General features: G+C 47.8%; 1 protein-coding gene across 2 annotated transcripts in view; it reads left to right on the top strand.

The window, feature by feature from the left end:
* F8 (coagulation factor VIII) overlaps window positions 1-12,534 on the top strand; it is a 98,190-nt gene that overhangs the window by 25,843 nt on the left and 59,813 nt on the right. For both annotated transcript variants that reach the window (XM_084638391.1, XM_084638392.1), the window contains exons 10-11: window positions 7,007-7,100; window positions 10,127-10,338. In XM_084638391.1, the coding sequence (XP_084494517.1) occupies window positions 7,007-7,100; window positions 10,127-10,338 (306 nt within the window). The remainder of the gene's footprint in view (window positions 1-7,006; window positions 7,101-10,126; window positions 10,339-12,534) is intronic.

Here is a 12,534-nt window from a genome sequence, read left to right as displayed (position 1 = left end):
TGGGACCTCCCCCGATCGCCATGAGTTTTCAAAGATAATGGCCAATGGCTCTGCAATCACATCCACCAACTCCTTTAGCACTCTTGGATGCAGCGCATCCGGCCCCATGGACTTGTGCTCGTCCAGCTTTTCTAAATAGTCCCGAACCACTTCTTTCTCCACAGAGGGCTGGTCACCTCCTCCCCATGCTGTGCTGCCCAGTGCAGTAGTCTGGGAGCTGACCTTGTTCGTGAAGACAGAGGCAAAGAAAGCATTGAGTACATTAGCTTTTTCCACATCCCCTGTCACGAGGTTGCCTCCCTCATTCAGTAAGGGGCCCACAATTTCCTTGACTTTCTTCTTGTTGCTAACATACCTGAAGAAACCCTTCTTGTTACTCTTAACATCTCTTGGTAGCTCCAACTCCAGGTGTGATTTGGCCTTCCTGATTTCACTCCTGCAAGCCCGAGCAATATCTTTATACTCATCCCTGGTCATTTGTTCAATCTTCCACTTCTTGTAAGCTTTTTTTTTGTATTTAAGAGCAGCAAGGATTTCACTGTTAAGCCAATCTGGTCACCTGCCATATTTACTATTCTTTCTACACGTCGGGATGGTTTGTCCCTGTAACCTCAATAAGGATTCTTTAAAATACAGCCAGCTCTCCTGGACTCCTTTCCCCCTCATGTTATTCTCCTAGGGGATCTTGCCCATCAGTTCCCTGAGGGAGTCAAAGTCTGCTTTTCTGAAGTCCAGGGTCTGTATTCTGCTGCTCTCCTTTCTTCCTTGTGTTAGGATCCTGAACTCGACCATTTCATGGTCACTGCCTCCCAGGTTCCCATCCACTTTTGCTTCCCCTACTAATTCTTCCCAGTTTGTGAGCAGCAGGTCAAGAAGAGTTCTGCCCCTAGTTGATTCCTCCAGCACTTGCACCAGGAAATTGTCCCCTACATTTTCCAAAAACTTCCTGGATTGCCTGTGCACTGCCGTATTGCTCTCCCAGCAGCTATCAGGGTGATTGAAGTCTCCCATGAGAACCAGGGCCTGCGATCTAGTAACTTCTGCGAGTTGCCAGAAGAAAGCCTCGTCCACCTCATCCCCCTGGTCTGGTGGTCTATAGTAGACTCCCACCATGACATCACCCTTGTTGCTCACACTTCTAAACTTAATCCAGAGACTCTCAGGTTTTTCTGCAGTTTCATACTTGAGCTCTGAGCAGTCATACTGCTCCCTTACATACAGTGCAACTCCCCCACCTTTTCTGCCCTGCCTGTCCTTCCTGAACAGCTTATATCTCCATCCATGACAGTACTCCAGTCATGTGAGTTATCCCACCAAGTCTCTGTTATTCTAATCACATCATAATTCCTTGACTGTGCCAGGACTTCCAGTTCTCCCTGCTTGTTTCCCAGGCTTCGTGCATTTGTATATAGGCACTTGAGGTAACCTGCTGATCGCCCCTCTTTCTCAGTATGAGGCAGGAGCCCTCCCCTCTCACACGCTCCTGCCTCCTCCCTGTATCCCACTTCCCACTTACCTCAGAGCTTTGGTCTCCTTCTCCCGGTGAACCTAGTTTAAAGCCCTCCTCACTAGCTTAGCCAGCCTGCTTGCGAAGATGTTATTCCCTCTCTTCGTTAGGTGGAGCCCGTCTCTGCCTAGCACTCCTTCTTGGAACGCCATCCCATGGTCAAAGAATCCAAAGCCTTCTCTCCGACACCACCTGCGTAGCCATTCGTTGACTTCCATGATTCGACAGTCTCTACCCAGGCCTTTTCCTTCCACGGGGTGGATGGACGAGAACACCACTTGCACCTTAAACTCCTTTTTCCTTCTTCCCAGAGCCACGTAGTCCACAGTGATCCGCTCAAAGTCATTCTTGGCAGTATCATTGGTGCCTACGTGAAGAAGCAGGAAGGGGTAGCGATCCAAGGGCTTGATGAGTCTCGGCAGTCTCTCCGTCACATAGCCAATCTTAACTCCTGGCAAGCAGCAGACTTCTAGGTTTTCCCGATCGGGGCAGCAGATAGATGACTCAGTCCCCCTGAGGAGAGAGTCTCTGACCACCACCACCCGCCTCCTTCTCTTGGGAGCGGTGGTTGTGGAACCCCCAACCCTAGGACAGTGCATCTCATGCCTTCCAATCGGCGGAGTCTCTTTCTGCTCCCTTCCCTCAGACGTATCATCTGGTCCACTCTTCGCATTAGTACCTGTGGAGATAACATGAAAACGGTTACTTACCTCTATCTGCCCTGCTGGTACATAGACGTTCCCCTTTTTTCTTCTGGAGGTCACATGATGCCAAATTTCTTCACCATCCTTCTGTCCCCAATGTGCAGCCTACTCTGAATCTTCAGAACCTTGTGCCCGTAGAAGCCTATCCTGACATCCGTCCAGGAAATCTTCAGTTTCTCTTATGCACCGCAGGGTCAATACCTGTTGCTCCAGACCTTGAACCTTCTCTTCCAGTATGGAGACCAGCTTGCACTTTGTACAGACAAAGTCGCATCTGTCCTGTGGAAGAAAGACAAACATAGCACATCCAGTGCAGGTCACAACAGCTGAACACCCCCCATCCATGTTACCTTCCTTCTATGAGCTTCCTAAGGAGTTGTAGTAATTACTCAGAGAATCCGACAAGATGTAAGCCACAGTGGGCTCTCCCCAGGCAAATTCCTTTTGTTAACTGCTCTGCTGTTCGCTGCTCAGCTGGTTCGCAACTGACTGGCTTTTTATGCAGTCAGGCCCACTTAAGGCTCACCTGGAACAAGGCACACCCAGTTCCCACCCTTTTCAAACAACCAATCAAGCACACAGCACACAGTCACACTGTCCTCACAACACTCAGATACTCACCAACACAGCCTCCTTAATGCAGCCCTTAGCGTACCTCCTCTCAGGCAGATCCCAGGCAAACTCCTTTTGTTACCTGTTAGTTCCCTCAGCCTCTCCTCGTAAGTCATGTGCCCCAGCCCCCTGATCATTTTCATTGCCCTTCACTGGACTCTCTCCAATTTGTCCACATCCCTTCTGTAGTGGGGGGACCAAAACTGGACACAATACTTGAGGTGTGGCCTCACCAGTGCCGAATAGAGGGGAATAATCACTTCCCTCAATCTGCTGGCAATGCTCCTACTAATACAGCCCAATATGCCATTGGCCTTCTTGGCAACAAAGGCACACTGTTGACTCATATTCAGCTTCTCGTCCACTGTCACCCCAGGTCCTTTTCTGCAGAACTGCTGCTTAGCCAGTAGCCTGTAGCAGTGAATGGGATTATTCCTTCCTAAGTGCAGAACTCTGCACTTGTCCTTGTTGAACCTCATCAGATTTCTTTTGGCGCAATCCTCCAATTTGTCTAGGTCACTCTGGACCCTATCCCAACCCTCCAGCATATCTACCTCTGCCTCCAGCTTAGTGTCATTTGCGAACCTGCTGACGGTGCAATTAATCCCATCATCCAGATCATTAATAAAGATGTTGAACAAAACCGGCCCCAGGACCAACCCCTGGGGCACTCCACTTGATACCGGCTGCCAGCTAGACATTGAGCCGTTGATCACTACCCACTGAGCCTGACAATCTAGCCAGCTTTCTATCCACATTATAGTCCATTCATCCAATCCATACTTTTTTAACTTGCTGGCAAGAATACTGTGGGAGACCATATCAAAAGCTTGGCTAAAGTCAAGCTATATCACATCCACTGCTTTTCTCATATCCACAGAGCCAGTTATCTCATCGTAGAAGACAATCAGGTTGGTCAGGCATGACTTTCCCTTGGTGAATCCATGTTGATTGTTCCTGATCACCTTCCTGTCCTCTAAGTGCTTCAAAATGGATTCCTTGAGGACCTACTCCATGATTTTGCCGGGGACTGAAGTGAGGCTGACTGGCCTGTAGTTCCCCGGGTTCTCTTTTTTCTCTTTTTATAATATGGGCACTATATTTGCCTTTTTCCAATCGTCCGGCACCTCCCCTGATCACCACGAAGTTTCAGAGATAGTGGCAATGGCTCTGCAATCACATCAGCCAACTCCCTCTGCACCCTTGGATGCATTAGATCTGGACCCATGGACTTGTGCAAGTCCAGCTTTTCTAAATAGTCCTTAACCTGTTCTTTCACCACTGAGGGCTGCTCACCTACTCCACATGCTGTGTTGCCCAGTGCAGCAGTCTGGGAACTGCTTTGTCTGTGAAGACGGAGGCAAAAAAATCATTAAGTACTTCAGCTTTTTCCATATCATCTGTCACTATGTTGCCTCCCCCACTCAGTAAGGGTCTCACACTTTCCCTGACCTTCTTCTTGTTGCTAACATACCTGTAGAAACCCTTCTTGTTACCCTTCACATCCCTTGCTAGCTGCAACTCCAGTTGTGCCTTGGCCTTCCTGATTACACCCCTGCATGCTCTAGCAATATTTTTATACTCTTCCCTAGTCATCTGTCCAAATTTCCACTTCTTGTAAGCTTCCTTTTTGAGTTTAAGCTCACCGAAGATTTCACTGTTAAGCCAATCTGGTCGCCTGCCATATTTCCTATTCTTTCTGCACATCAGGATGGTTTGTTCCTGCATCCTCAATAAGGCTTCTTTAAAATACAGTGAGCTCTCCTGGGCTCCTTGCCCCCTCATATTAGCCTCGCAGGGATCCTGCCCATCAGCTCCCTAAGGGAGTCATAGTCTGCTTTTCTGAAGTCCAGAGTCTGTATTTTGCTACTCTCCTTTCTTCCATTTTTCAGGATCCTGAACTCAACCATCTCATGGTCACTGCTGCCTAGGTTGCCACCCACTTCGACTTCCCCTACCAATTCTTCCTTGTTTGTAAGCAGCAGGTCAAGAGGAGCACAGTGTGACCTTGCACCCCATAATGCTTTGTAGAAATATGCTTATGAATGTAAATATAACATAACTGGAATATGTTTTATGCTACGTATGCCATGTAACATATCTCTGCAAAGATTATGATCTACTGAATATATTCATCCTATTTGTATGTATGTATCATATTTTGTATTCATAGTTATGAATATTAGCTGTGTACTGTGTACTTGTTTGTTTGTTTTAAGTAGCCTCAGTGAAGCATTTGCTCAGCTTCTTGAGTAAGTGCCCAATCAAGAAACACTTAAGCTGACAATAGACTTTGATAGATGCCAATCCACATCTGAGCTTTCCTGGGAACATTCCTGTAGAGAACTAAGTCATGCATGGACATGTGACTTGCCCAGGTGACTCCAAAATTCCATCTTGTAGAGGGGATTCTACACAGGGGGAAGGAGGGGGTTCCACCCACAAGAGAGAAACTATATAAAGCCCTGGGAGACCCCTCATTTTGTCTTCACCTGTCTCAAGAGATAGCCTCTCCATCCCCAAAGGATACCTGAAAGAAACTGGAACAAAGGACAGTAACCACAGGGGTGTGAGTGATTGCTGGACCCAGAGTAGAAGCAGACTAGTCTGTAAATGAAGCTTATTGGAACATCTAAGTGCAGGGTCCTGCACTTAGGATGGAAGAATCCAATGCACCGCTACAGACTAGGGACCGAATGGCTAGGCAGCAGTTCTGCGGAAAAGGACCTAGGGGTGACAGTGGACGAGAAGCTGGATATGAGTCAGCAGTGTGCCCTTGTTGCCAAGAAGGCCAATGGCATTTTGGGATGTATAAGTAGGGGCATAGCGAGCAGATCGAGGGACATGATCGTTCCCCTCTATTCGACATTGGTGAGGCCTCATCTGGAGTACTGTGTCCAGTTTTGGGCCCCACACTACAAGAAGGATGTGGATAAATTGGAGAGAGTCCAGCGAAGGGCAACAAAAATGATTAGGGGTCTAGAACACATGACTTATGAGGAGAGGCTGAGGGAACTGGGATTGTTTAGTCTGCAGAAGAGAAGAATGAGGGGGGATTTGATAGCTGCTTTCAACTACCTGAAAGGGGGTTCCAAAGAGGATGGCTCTAGACTGTTCTCAATGGTAGCAGATGACAGAACGAGGAGTAATGGTCTCAAGTTGCAGTGGGGGAGGTTTAGATTGGATATTAGGAAAAACTTTTTCACTAAGAGGGTGGTGAGGGTAACACTGGAATGCGTTACCTAGGGAGGTGGTAGAATCTCCTTCCTTAGAGGTTTTTAAGGTCAGGCTTGACAAAGCCCTGGCTGGGATGATTTAACTGGGAATTGATCCTGCTTCGAGCAGGGGGTTGGACTAGATGACCTTCAGGGGTCCCTTCCAACCCTGATATTCTATGATTCTATGGTCTCTGAGGGTGAGATTTCATCTGTAATCACTTTCTTACTGTATTAGGCTTAGACTTGTGTGTTTTATTTTATTTTGTTTGGTAATTCACTTTGTTCTGTCTGTTATTACTTGGAACCACTTAAATCCTGCTTTTTGTATTTAATAAAATCATATTAACTTATTAATTAACCCACAGTATGTATTAATACCTAGGGAGGGCAAACAGCTGTGCATATCTCTCTATCAGTGTTACAGAGGGCAAACAATTTATGAGTTTACCCTGTGTAAGCTTTATACAGGATAAAACGGATTTATTTGGAGTTTGGACCCCATTTGGAGTTGGGTATCTGAGTGCTGGAGACAGGAGCACTTCTTAAGCTATTTTCAGTTAAGCCTGCAGCTTTTGGGGAACGTAGTTCAGGCCTGGGTCTGTATTTGTAGCAGGCTAGCATGTCTAGCTCAAGCCAGGCAGGGCACTGAAGTCCCAAGCTGGCAGGGAAAACAGGCTCAGAAGTAGGCTAAGCACATCAGGTGGCAATCCCAAAGGGATTTCTGTGATACAACCCGTTACACATGGCCCCTAGTCAGTTCCTCCAGCACTTGTACCAGGAAGTTGTCCCCAGCACTCTCCAAAAACTTCCTGGATTGTCTGTGCACTGCTGTATTGTTCTCCCAGCAGATGTCAGCGTGATTGAAGTCCCCCATTAGAACCAGAGCCTGTGAATGACCACAAGGAAAGCTTTGAAGACATAGGGCTATAGACGCTAAGTGTTATTGTTGTGTGTTGTCATTTCAGATTGTGTTCAAGAATCTAGCAAGTCGGCCTTACAACATCTACCCTCATGGGCTCACCAGCATAAGTTCCTATCACCCAGTGAAGTCTTCTGAAGGTGAGATTGGCTGAGGAAGGACACTGGAATTTAGCAGAGCTGTTGGCAAAGATCACATACCTCAGAACAGGAGAGTTTTGTGAAGCCCTCAGTAAATGGGTTGTTTTACCTATTCGAAGTACTTGGGTACTTATGTCCTCTCAGACTGCATTAACTCTTGGGGAGAGACCCCTCTGCACTGTGGAACCCTCTCTTTCAGGGAGGTTTTGAGGACAGGGGCTGACAGGAGAGGTCCTGTTGATCAGGGAACTGAGGGTCAGCCAAAGGGGTCCAGGAGGCAGTGTGGAGTCCTCCCTCATGCAGATAGCTCTGGCCTCTCTAGGGCCCCCAAGATCTGAGAAGATCTGCATGTTCTGGAGTCCAGATCTCCTGCTGCTTCCAGTGAGAGGCCAACCCTGCCCGACAACGGCAGAATTCAGAGGAGGCTGTACAAAGGGAACCTCATGGGGTTTCCTTGCCTCTGCAGAAGTTCTGCAATGTACGATCATTCTATGGTCTCATGGTCCCTCATGATGCTTCCAGACAACAGAACCGATCCCTCTGCTGCTGTTCTTCATCAGTAGCAGAGGAATCACTGAGCCTCAGACATCCTTGTCTTTACACAGGATTTCTTTAGCATATCAGATCATCCAAGTCAGTATCCCCCTCTGCCTGTGGCCAGCAATGCTTCGTAGGAAGGAAATACCCACTGCTATAATTCACCTTCTAGTGAGCGATGCCGTATACGTGCACTGGGGGAATTCGTTCCCATCCCATGCACAGTGATCAGCATATGCCTTGTATATTTCACTTTCTCCTCATTCCCTGGGCATTTCATACTGACCAGCCCCTCCAAAAACCTTCCTGGAACCACACAGCTATAAAATGGGGTTTAAATGGTAGCTTAAAGCAAAGTCAACTAAATAAACTTGTGTAGTTCTAAAAGTGTTTTGAATGATCAATTGGCATTTATTACAACATTCCTTAACATAAAACACTGCTCTATTAGCAGTGGTGTAGTAAGGTAGTGACATGGCTGTCAGCTGCAGTGTTTTGAGCCATTGTTGTAGGATAATGCAATATTTTTATTATATAATCAATGCCTAGCTCTTTTCAGCAGTAGATCTCAAAGCATTTCACAGTTTTTAATGTATTTAGCCTCACACAGCTGTGTGAGGCAGGGCCATGCTATTATTCCCATTGTACTCATGGGAAACTGAGGCACTGAGCAACTTGCCCCAGGTCACACAGGAAATGTGGCAAAATTGAACCAAGGTCTCCCAAGCCCTTGGCTAGTGCCCTAGCTGCTGGACCATCTGACTGGGGACAATGACAATCACTAATCCTCCTCCTCCTGCCATTTTACTTAATACAACCACCCAGTTATGCCACCTTCCCAGTGACCAGTACTGAAATCAACAGGACTGCTTCGCAGTCAGATGCTGCTCAGTGGATTGGAATCTTATCTCATTTATACCAGTGTAAATCAGGAGTAATTGCATTGAAGTCAGCAGAGTAACACTGTTGTAAAATTAGTGTGAGGGTGGCAGAATCAGGCCCTTTGTGGCATCAGTGAAATTCTCCCTGGGCAGGAATCCTCCGTTCTGATGCTGCCAGGATGGGTGAGCTGGCCACACAAGCGCTCTCCTGCTCTGCTTTAATTTGGGGTTTCCCTCTGGTTCAACTTACCCTCCTGGTACTGCTTCTTGTTTTCCTCTGTGCAGTTGCTAGGTTACCACCTGGCCTTCCAACCACTGCTGGACTGCTGCCTGGTGGGAATCTTTGGGAGACACTGTTACTTAGGAACCATCGTGATTCTTGGGTAGGCATCATGCACTTCTGTCTCCCTCCTCTTTCTTCTTTAAGGATTAAAACTATCTAGGGCAACAATCGCAGTGCATGAACAAGATCCTCTGCTGCTGCTTCTAGCTGGGATGGGAACCTCCAAGAAAAGGAGAGGAACCAGTGGCTTCAGGTTTCATAAAACTAGATCAGATTTGCAAGCCCCCCCTTTTTTTCCCCCCTATGATTTAATTTAAGCTAGTGCCTTCCTCCAGGACAGCTAGGTTCTGTTCCCGGCTCAGCCACTGACTCACTGCGTGACTGTTGGCAAGTCACGTCCATGCTTGGTGGCTCCGTTTCCCCAGCTATAAATTTGGCAGAACACTCACCTATCTTTGTGGGATCTCTGCCTAATGATTGTGGTGCCATAATTTAAGGGTGATCAATTAAATCCAAGTTTTTCTAGCAAGTTGGGCTCTTAATTAGGAGTGGATGAGCCCCCTTCAGAAGCATATTGGGCATAAGCAATTGCCCTGAGGAGGTATCATCATGGTATTTATTTGATGTTAGCGTTTTCTGTCTTCTCGCCAAACTTCTTTTCTCACAGTTATTCTGTATTTGTTTGTCATTCTGCCCTTCTCTGCATCACTCTTCACCCTATCTATTCCCTTGCCATTTCACCTATAATCCCCACTCAGCAAGACACAACCCAGATAAATTTGAGTTCAGATCAGACTCAGCCCATGATACTCATAAGTGGTTTCAAAATTAGGCACAAACCTTCCCTTTCATCCCTGGCTCTGTTTGGCTCAGGCAAGTACTAGCACCTCCAGAGAAGTCTCCATACCTTCCCACCATATTGTACAGGCCTTTTGGGTTTGCAAATGTGGTCCTGATTCAGGAAAGCACCTAAGTGTGTGCTGAACTTTAAGTGCCCTTCCTGAAGGGGAATGCTCTGTTGGCTCATGGTCTTGGGCTGAAAGTGTTGCGGGATCAGGCTTTCTCATGAGATTTCAGGAGCTCTGATTGGGGTTGGGCCAGCAGTCCCCACAAAAGAAGCTCCAATCATGGAATCTAAGTACTGTTGCTTCTGGACCTAGATGCTTGTCCTTGACCTTCTGTTGCTTCTACAGGATGCTTGTATGATCTTGATTCCTACTTGACCCATTCAATCCCTTCCTTCCTGCAGCCCATTTTATAAGTAGGATTACCCCCTCCTCTGAATGAATGCTAATGAATTGCTTTTGGGGGTTGTCTGTTACTAGATAAAGATGTGAAGGATATACCTATTGAGCCTGGCCAGTCATTCAAGTACAGCTGGAAAGTGACGACTGAGGATGGGCCAGCTGGCTCAGATCCTCGTTGCCTGACCCATTTCTACTACAGCTCCATCAACCCAGTCCGAGACACGGCCTCGGGGCTCATCGGCCCCCTCTTGATCTGCTCTAAAGAATCGATGGATCAGAGAGGGAATCAGGTGAGCTCTTCCCTTTCTGCGTAACCACCTGCCATTGCGGAGGTGGGGGTGTGGCCAAAGTGTGCTGGAGTCCCATTCCTTGTCTGTCTGAGCTGCAGGACAGAGCCATTGCAGTGCGACATAGTGACACTGCACCACAGCTTCCCAACATTTGAATTTTCCCATGGTGATAATGCATCATTGCTTGCTAATTTTTCATCCTTAGGGACAGATCCCAAAGCCCTTATGTAGGCAAATCTCCCATTGGCTCACGTGGGAGATTTGCTTGGTTAAAGGGCTGCAGAATTTAGTCTTTACTTTCCATGACACCAATATTAATCAGAACTGACAAAACACATGTCTGTCCCCTGGATTTCAGTGTAGACATATGGTTACCTGCTCTGAACAGCTGGTTCTGCTGTCAGGTGCCTGGTCATATATCCATATGATGGGTAACTTACATTACTAAGGGATGCCCTTATATTTGAGATCAGAGCTGAGGTTACAGAAATGCAGCAGCTGAGTTATATGAAATGATTCATATTGTAACTCACACCTATGCTCTCCTGCCACTGAAGGATCTCAATGATTCTGGAATAATAATCATAATAATCCCTAGCTCTTTTCATCCATAGATCTCAAAGCACTTTACAAAGGAGTCATGATCATTATCCCTGTTGCACAGATGGGGAAACTGAGACACAGGGAGGGGAAGTGACTTGCCCAACGTCACCCAGCAGGCCAGTGGCAGAGCTGGGAAAAGAACCCAGATCTCCTAAATTGCAGTCTAGTGCTCTGTCCACTAGACTGCACTGCCTGAGAGGAAACAGCCTCATAAGTGCATAGGTCACTAACATATCCATGGCACCAGGTGCATAGTAGTGTAACAGCAACATTAAGAGTGAGGGAGTGTATTATAAGGCATGACCACCCCATAGCACTTCCTTTTGCCCAAGCATGGCACTGCCAGCACTCCCTGCCTCAGTTTCCTTCCCTGAGGTGGATCTCCTCAGCTCTCCAACATAGGTCTATGCTGGAGATGTGGCTTGGCCCTCCAGCCGTGTCACAATGAACATGACCCCTTCCGGGGTAACAACAATCCAGCTAAAAGTCCCAACAAACAAAAAGGTTCTTCTGCCCTCCATGGGAGTCTTTTTAGCCTACCCTTTGCATCCTGGTCCCAGCCCCTTTCTGGGTTATTTTGGTGTCTTCCCTGCTCCAACAGAGGGCACTCGGTCCCAGGCTGGTGCCCCTGGAGAACCCGGCCTTCTGCAAACCCTGGCTCATGGCCATACCACTCCCTGGGATTGCACATCCCAGACTGAGCTCTGTCAACCCTTTGATGAGGCCCACTGTCACCTGGCCCCCTGCCCCCTCAGGCTGGGAAGCAGCAAATCCCTTATCGCACAGGTGGGGCTGGCCCCATCTCCCCAGAGTATCACACACCCTGTTCATGAGACAGAGGATTTGTTTTTGTTCTGGTCCTGTCTCTGTGGCCCTGAGCAAGGGCCCAGTCCTACAGAGTGCTGACCCCTTCAATGTCCTTTTAAGACACTGGGAGTTAAAATTAATGAGCTCTGACAACAAAATCTATTGACGTTTTCTTAAATCCCCAATACATATGGTCAGTGACAGGGCTTTTGGCTACTGCCAGGGTTTCATTGGTGTCAGTGAAGGTAGAATTTGGCCCCAAAGGTTCAGATGTTTGCTTTGGATGAGCATCTAGCACATGTCTGCTCCTCCAGAGCCCACTCCTGGGCAAGGAGACTTGCAAGAACAAGCTTTCACGGTGCATTTCCAGTGCTTCTCTTTGGGTTGAGGCATGAGTTGTCCTTTCTGCAAAGAGCTTCTCCCAACCCTGATTGTAACATGAACACAAAGCAGCATCATGCTCAGCCTGGCTACTGTGGCTCACTCTGGAATCTACCATCTCTGAACTCACCTAATATAGCTGCTGCCTACATACTGTGAGGCTCTAGGTTGGAGTTTGGCAGCAGCCATATCCCGGCTACGTGCACGCACAGGACGTGCAGCCACAGGACTCCGCTAGCTGGCTGAGAGCGCTGTCATGCCCACTGGCTGAGGCAGCGAGGGGGCAGGCCAGAGCTGGAGTCAAATGTGTGCATGGTGATGGGGTAGCGGCAGGTCAGACTGCATCAGAGGTGGCCAGGACAATGGTCAGAGCTTTCTGGGGGTCAGTAGGCGAAAAAGCCAAGC

The sequence above is a fragment of the Lepidochelys olivacea genome (genome assembly GCF_965140295.1).
Source record: "Lepidochelys olivacea isolate rLepOli2 genome assembly, chromosome: 9".
NCBI classification, from domain to species: Eukaryota; Metazoa; Chordata; order Testudines; family Cheloniidae; genus Lepidochelys; species Lepidochelys olivacea.
The sequence above is the reverse complement of the archived record's forward strand: the minus strand, read 5'-3'. Positions and strand labels throughout refer to the sequence as shown.